Consider the following 6,582-nt stretch of genomic DNA (forward strand, 5'->3'; position numbering starts at 1 on the left):
ACGGATGCTGATTGGCAGACTTCACATACGTACAGAATTAAAAAAATTCTCACTTATGCAGGTTTCCTTACGAAGTTTTTCAAACAAAGCATATTAAACGAATATGCTATGTTCGTAGATGGTTGAGGTATATTTGAATTCTGCTACCTTCCAAAGACATCACACTAACCTAGAATAAGAGCATAGGTAAATGAACTTTCAGCTTTCTTAAAAAGTATGTCTGGCTCTTCAGGCTCTATATATCCAAATCAGCGATGTATTTGATTCCCAAAAAAAGCAATGACAATCACAGACTACCACAAATAAGAAGAAAATATATTTTCCCTCAACCGAACATTCAAATAACACAAGTAGCCATCAATAACGCGGTGAATGAAGAATTCTATTACGTAAATGACATCTCATGTACCCACATCATACAAATTGCTTGACAGACTGAAAATGAATATCAAATTCATTCATGACACCTACAACCTCTTCTAACTTTGATATTATATTTCTGAAGAATTCTGTTCCATTCTTAACTTTGACTGGCTCTACAAGGAAGTGTCAGCAAATATTAAAAATTGCTGCATTATATACATGGGCTTATATTCAGATTTAGCTATATACTTTTTGAACCGTGATAGCAGTGGATATGACCTTTGCCTCCGATTTCGGAGGGTGTGGGTTCGAATCAGGTCCGGGGCATGCACCTCCAAATTTTCAGTTGTGTGCATTTTAAGAATTTAAATATCACGTGTCTCAAACCGTGAAGGAAAACATCGTGAAGAAACCTGCATACCAGAGAATTTTCTTAATTCTCTGCATGTGTGAAGTCTCCCAATGAAATATAACAATAAATAATTCCAGAAGAGTTCCAGATGGGCACAAACAACAACTAGGCGGAAACCGTCCTGTGTGAACCGGTCACCAGTGTACTTAACATATGTGAAGGGCGTGACGGACAAAATCAGCCACTATCTCCAACGGAGATTTGACATAGTGACGCGGTTTCGTCAAATACAAATACAAATACAAATACAATCCTTTATTTGCTGATACAGTTTACAAGGTCTTAACAAATAAATATAATCTGTTCTGTATCACGCCCGATTGGCATGCAAAATATTAGTTACATTTACAGTAAATATTATGTCATTCCAGAAATTACTTTTAATAATGAATAGAAGAACAATATTAATTAATTTGAAAAAAAGAAAATACAAATAAAAAATAAATGAATCAAAAATCAATTTACATCATATTGTCAAAAGAATAAATTTATATTAAAATGTCAAAGTTAAAAATTCATTTATGTCATAAAACGCATTGTCCAGGAGAAACCTACGCAGATTATTTTTAAAACTAATTAAATTGTTCTCCTGTCTTATACGCTTTGGTAATTTATTATATATTCTAATAATCATCATGCAGATGCTCTTATTTAGGAAAACAGTGTGGTGGGGAGGAAACCGAAATCTATCTCTGCAACGCTCACGATTATGCCTTTGAAATAATCTGTCGTTCGTTCTCAGAAATAATGCGATTTCAAATATATATAGGGATGTCACAGTAAATATCTTTAATTTTTTAAAATAGGGTCTACAACTTTCCCTTTTCTGCAATCCACATATTGCTCTTATGCATCTTTTTTGTGCAACAAAGACATTTGTAATGTAGCTAGCGTTACCCCAGAAAACTATCCCATACCTCAGAATCGAAGCAACTTGGGCATGATATGCCACAAGTAAGGTTTTATTATCAACTTTCTTGGAAAGCATAAATAACATGTAAGAAAGCTGATTTAACCTAGAACACACATATTCAGTATGCGTTTTCCATGAAAAATGTTTGTCAATATTTAATCCTAAAAATTTTGTTTCATAAGTTTCGTCAATTACTTTGTCGAAATATTTAATGTTTAAATCATATGTGATATGGCTCCTTATATTCTGAAAATTCATTAGTTTTGTTTTATTAAAGTTTAACGTAAGCGTATTATCGTCCAACCAATTCATTATATCTAACAGACTGTCATTTATAGAATTCTCGTGTTCAGTAATGTTCCTATTTATATAGATCACAGTGCAATCATCCGCAAATAGCACCATGGGATGATTTGTTGAATTCGGTAGATCATTTATATATATCAGGAAGAGTAGTGGACCTAATACACTTCCTTGAGGTACGCCGCGAGTAACAGTTTTCTCTTTAGATAAATATTTAGTCTCAGTTCGCGTATTCATGTCGATTCTATCTATTAGTGTTATTTGTGTCCTATTTATGAGGTATGTTTTCAATAAATTTAGTGCATTGCCTCTAACTCCATATTTACTTAACTTCGTCAATAGTATCTTGTGATCAACATTATCAAAAGCTTTACTTAGGTCCATAAACAATGCTGATACAATTAGTTTGTTATCTATGTTTGTCATTACGTTATTAATAAACTGATAAATCGCCGTGTTAATCGTTTTTGTTTTTCGGAACCCCATTTGATTATCATTGAATATATTGTTTTTCTCAAAAAATGAGTATAATTTATTATATACAATTTTTTCAATGATTTTCGAAAATATAGGAATTAATGCTACAGGTCGATAGCATGACATATCATCTTTATCTAGTTTTTTAAATAATGGTTTAATAATAGATATTTTAAGTTTATCAGGGAATATACCTTGTTCCAGGCAGAGATTTATTATATAGCACAAAACCGGCGAGATTGTTAGACAAACATATTTTATAACTTTTGTGCAAATGTTGTCATAACCAGTACTATTTGTATTTCGTCCACCTGCACTGGTGAAGAGTATACTGCGATCGCCTAAGGATAGGGATCCGCTGAACGTGCCCGGGGTGTACAAGATTCCGTGTGACTGTGGTAGATCATACATCGGTGAGACTCGCCGTAACATCACCACAAGGGTAAAAGAACACATACGGAGCATGAAGAATGTGGACACGGACGGTTCAGCAATAGCCGAGCATGTTTTAGCTTCGGGTACGACTCATTATATCCGTTTTGATAAGGCTTCTGTATTGTCAAGGGAAAAGTTTCTAGTACCTCGTAAGATACGTGAAGCGATAGAAATTAGTCGTCACCCGAATTTTAATCGGGATCATGGATGGTTGCTGCCCACAGCGTGGAAACCGCTATTTCTTTCAATGTCACATACAACAAACTTGGAACAAGATAGCATTAGTTCGGTTTGCTTACAAGAAGACGAGTCTAATGAAGATGACATTAATGAACCGTCGGAGAGTGTAACGGAACCTTCACTCCCCACCACTCAACCCCTCTCCGCGCGCGCAATGCGTGCAGCAGCGCGTCGCGCAGCCGCTTCGCAGTTTGGATCGTGCCGCGATGCAAGAACCAGCTCATGACTAAGGGCCCCGTATGGGTTCGAAACTAGTCGGGCATACTCCGACGTAATATCACGTGAGTTTTAGCCGTGTTTCATAATCAATTAATATGAATAACACTCACGATAGTTTAAATTCTAAAATAGCCAACCGATACGGCGTGGTATGGCAAAATAAAGTGAAACAGTTCGCGCGTCTTAGATCTAAACGTGTAAAATTGGAGTGTGGACTGAGGTTTATAGTGCAGTGCCGAAATAATCATGTTGTTCCAAAATTTGCGCGTATTAAACCTGTGAAGTGTTTTATGGATTACGAAAGTTTCTTTCACACCGCCAATCAGAAGTTGTTACGACGGGTCATAAGGGACTATCACTGTAAGATAACACAAATTAATAATACCTTGTATGAATTACATCTTCAGTTAACGGGAATTTTGGATCAAGATTTGTGGGATGCCGTGGATACTATGACATATAATAGGTCTAATAACATACGGCGTAGTTCTGAGTACGTACATAATAAGAAGCTAGAATATTTAACAGCTGATAGTAGAACAAAAGCCAATAAGCAACATCATTTATGTGACTACCCGCGATGTACTACACAAAGTGACGCAGCAGTGATTAATCTATCTTCGGTAACGTTAAACGAAAACGGTCTTAATGCCTTGGGCAAAGGGTTGAATTTTGCTCTAACACCTAGAAACATACCTATGGAATCAATTGTGTGTAGTATTGAAGACGCAATATTTCGTAATAAAATTCCAACGCGTGATGCAGAATGCTTACGACAGGACATAGCTACGTTTTTACGTCGAGCAAAGTTACCGCCGTCGAATATGAGCAGGAGTGACAGAGCGGCGTTAATGGAAATTCGTAATAATGAGGATATTTTGATACTGCCTGCAGACAAAGGTAATGCCACCGTGATTGTGGATACGGATGCTTATGAAAATAAGATTAACCATTTGTTATCGGATACCACTACATATAAAAAATTAAATCATAATCCCACAACCCGGAATACAAATAAAATTATTAAACTTTTGCAGTCCATTAATGATAAAAATTTGCTTACAAAGTTACGGCCCTGCAACCCCACTTCACCTAAAATCTATGGTTTACCCAAAATTCACAAGCCAGACTGGCCTTTGAGACCTATTGTCAGTCAGATTGATTCACCCACATACATGGCATCAAAACATCTCGCGACGTTACTCAAACCGTTTACAGGCAATACCAGTAGTTTTGTTAAAGACTCGAAACACTTCGTTCGTATAATTAAAAATGAAATTATTAGTGACTCAGAGATTATGGTGAGTTTTGATGTGGAGTCCTTGTTTACGAATGTTCCTGTGGAAGAAGTAATTTCATTAATTAAGGGTTTCATAACGGATTCAAAACTACCATCGGCTTACTTGGATTTGAGTGAGTTTTGTCTTAAAAGTGGTTATTTTATGTGGCGAGGTGACTATTATAGCCAAATAGACGGTGTTGCCATGGGGTCGCCGATTGCACCTGTAGTGGCCAATATATTTATGGAGTGGGTGGAACGCGAGTTGGTCGATAAAATGACGTATAGACCGCGTTTTTGGCTGCGTTATGTGGATGATGTGTTTGCCATTGTAAACAGGGATGATTTGGCCATAATATTCCAGTGTCTCAACAGTCTACATGAGAAGGTTCATTTTACGAAAGAGGAAGAAAAAGAGGGCGGTCTGCCATTTTTAGACGTGATGGTGATCCGGGGGTCTGGTGGTGAATTACATACAACGGTGTACCGAAAACCGACTCACACCAACAGATATCTCCATGCGAGTTCGCACCACCATCCGTCGCAGATATCGTCGGTACCAAGAAGCCTCATAAATCGAGCCCTAAGTCTTTGTGACCCACCCTATATTGAGTGTGAACTAAGAGTGGTGAGACAGGCGCTGGAGAACAATGGCTATAGTTGGCGTCAGAGTTCCAGATGGGCACAAACAACAACTAGGCGGAAACCGTCCTGTGTGAACCGGTCACCAGTGTACTTAACATATGTGAAGGGCGTGACGGACAAAATCAGCCACTATCTCCAACGGAGATTTGACATAGTGACGCGGTTTCGTCCACCTGCACTGGTGAAGAGTATACTGCGATCGCCTAAGGATAGGGATCCGCTGAACGTGCCCGGGGTGTACAAGATTCACAGACACCCGAATTTTAATCGGGATCATGGATGGTTGCTGCCCACAGCGTGGAAACCGCTATTTCTTTCAATGTCACATACAACAAACTTGGAACAAGATAGCATTAGTTCGGTTTGCTTACAAGAAGACGAGTCTAATGAAGATGACATTAATGAACCGTCGGAGAGTGTAACGGAACCTTCACTCCCCACCACTCAACCCCTCTCCGCGCGCGCAATGCGTGCAGCAGCGCGTCGCGCAGCCGCTTCGCAGTTTGGATCGTGCCGCGATGCAAGAACCAGCTCATGACTAAGGGCCCCGTATGGGTTCGAAACTAGTCGGGCATACTCCGACGTAATATCACGTGAGTTTTAGCCTTGTTTCATAATCAATTAATTTGAATTATATTAATACAATAAGCAATATGTTTTTGTTAATTAAATCAAACGAAATAGAAACAAAAAATCGCACAAAGCCGCAAATAAATGTTGTAAAAATGGAAACTATTTTAATCGAAAAGTCATTTGCAAGTAATTACGTTTCGATTCCATTACGCCTACGTTTTTATTCATGCCCAGGCTGCCCAGGATGCTTGTTCGATCAGCAAACTACAGTAAATTCGAATAACTTGACTTTTTTTGTGATTGGAAATGAATGCACTCGTATTTACATTTTAATTGTACATTTTCGCATTCGTTATATTTAGTTCAATTTAAAAATAAAATGCTTTTTTTCCAATAAGCTTAACGAGAAGCTATTTTTTAATTCTACAATAAGTATAAACATATATATAGTTATAGTTATATTTAATTTACATACTTTAGATATTAGCGTATATTTTTAATAATAATAATAATAATAAATAATCTTTATTACCATACTTATTACTAGGCATACATAAAATCAATTTAATTTTAATTATTGTGCTTAAGCTATAACACAAAAATGAAACAAAAAAAATGAAACTAATTATTATTACTCGCCTAGCTAGTAAAATGGCAACTGGTCGCAAACTCAGCCTTATGCTGTGCATAGTACACAGCGCTGATTTTCAGTTTGCTCCGTTA

The 6,582-nt window shown here is 37.2% G+C and overlaps 1 protein-coding gene across 2 annotated transcripts; it reads left to right on the plus strand.

Moving 5' to 3' along the window:
* Positions 1 to 2,777: 2,777 nt before the first annotated feature.
* LOC112042946 (uncharacterized) lies at positions 2,778 to 5,909 on the plus strand. 2 transcript variants are annotated; one of them, XM_052883897.1, is made up of 2 exons: positions 2,778 to 3,239; positions 3,363 to 5,909. In XM_052883897.1, exon 2 carries the CDS (start codon positions 3,458 to 3,460, stop codon positions 5,822 to 5,824), a length of 2,367 nt encoding a protein of 788 aa, XP_052739857.1. In that variant the 5' UTR covers positions 2,778 to 3,239; positions 3,363 to 3,457; the 3' UTR covers positions 5,825 to 5,909. The 2 variants fall into 2 exon arrangements, with proteins under 2 accessions (XP_052739857.1, XP_052739858.1); XM_052883898.1 differs by having other exon boundaries at positions 2,778 to 5,694; positions 5,818 to 5,892.
* Positions 5,910 to 6,582: the final 673 nt, after the last annotated feature.

The sequence above is a fragment of the Bicyclus anynana genome, chromosome 10 (genome assembly GCF_947172395.1).
Source record: "Bicyclus anynana chromosome 10, ilBicAnyn1.1, whole genome shotgun sequence".
NCBI lineage: Eukaryota > Metazoa > Arthropoda > Insecta > Lepidoptera > Nymphalidae > Bicyclus > Bicyclus anynana.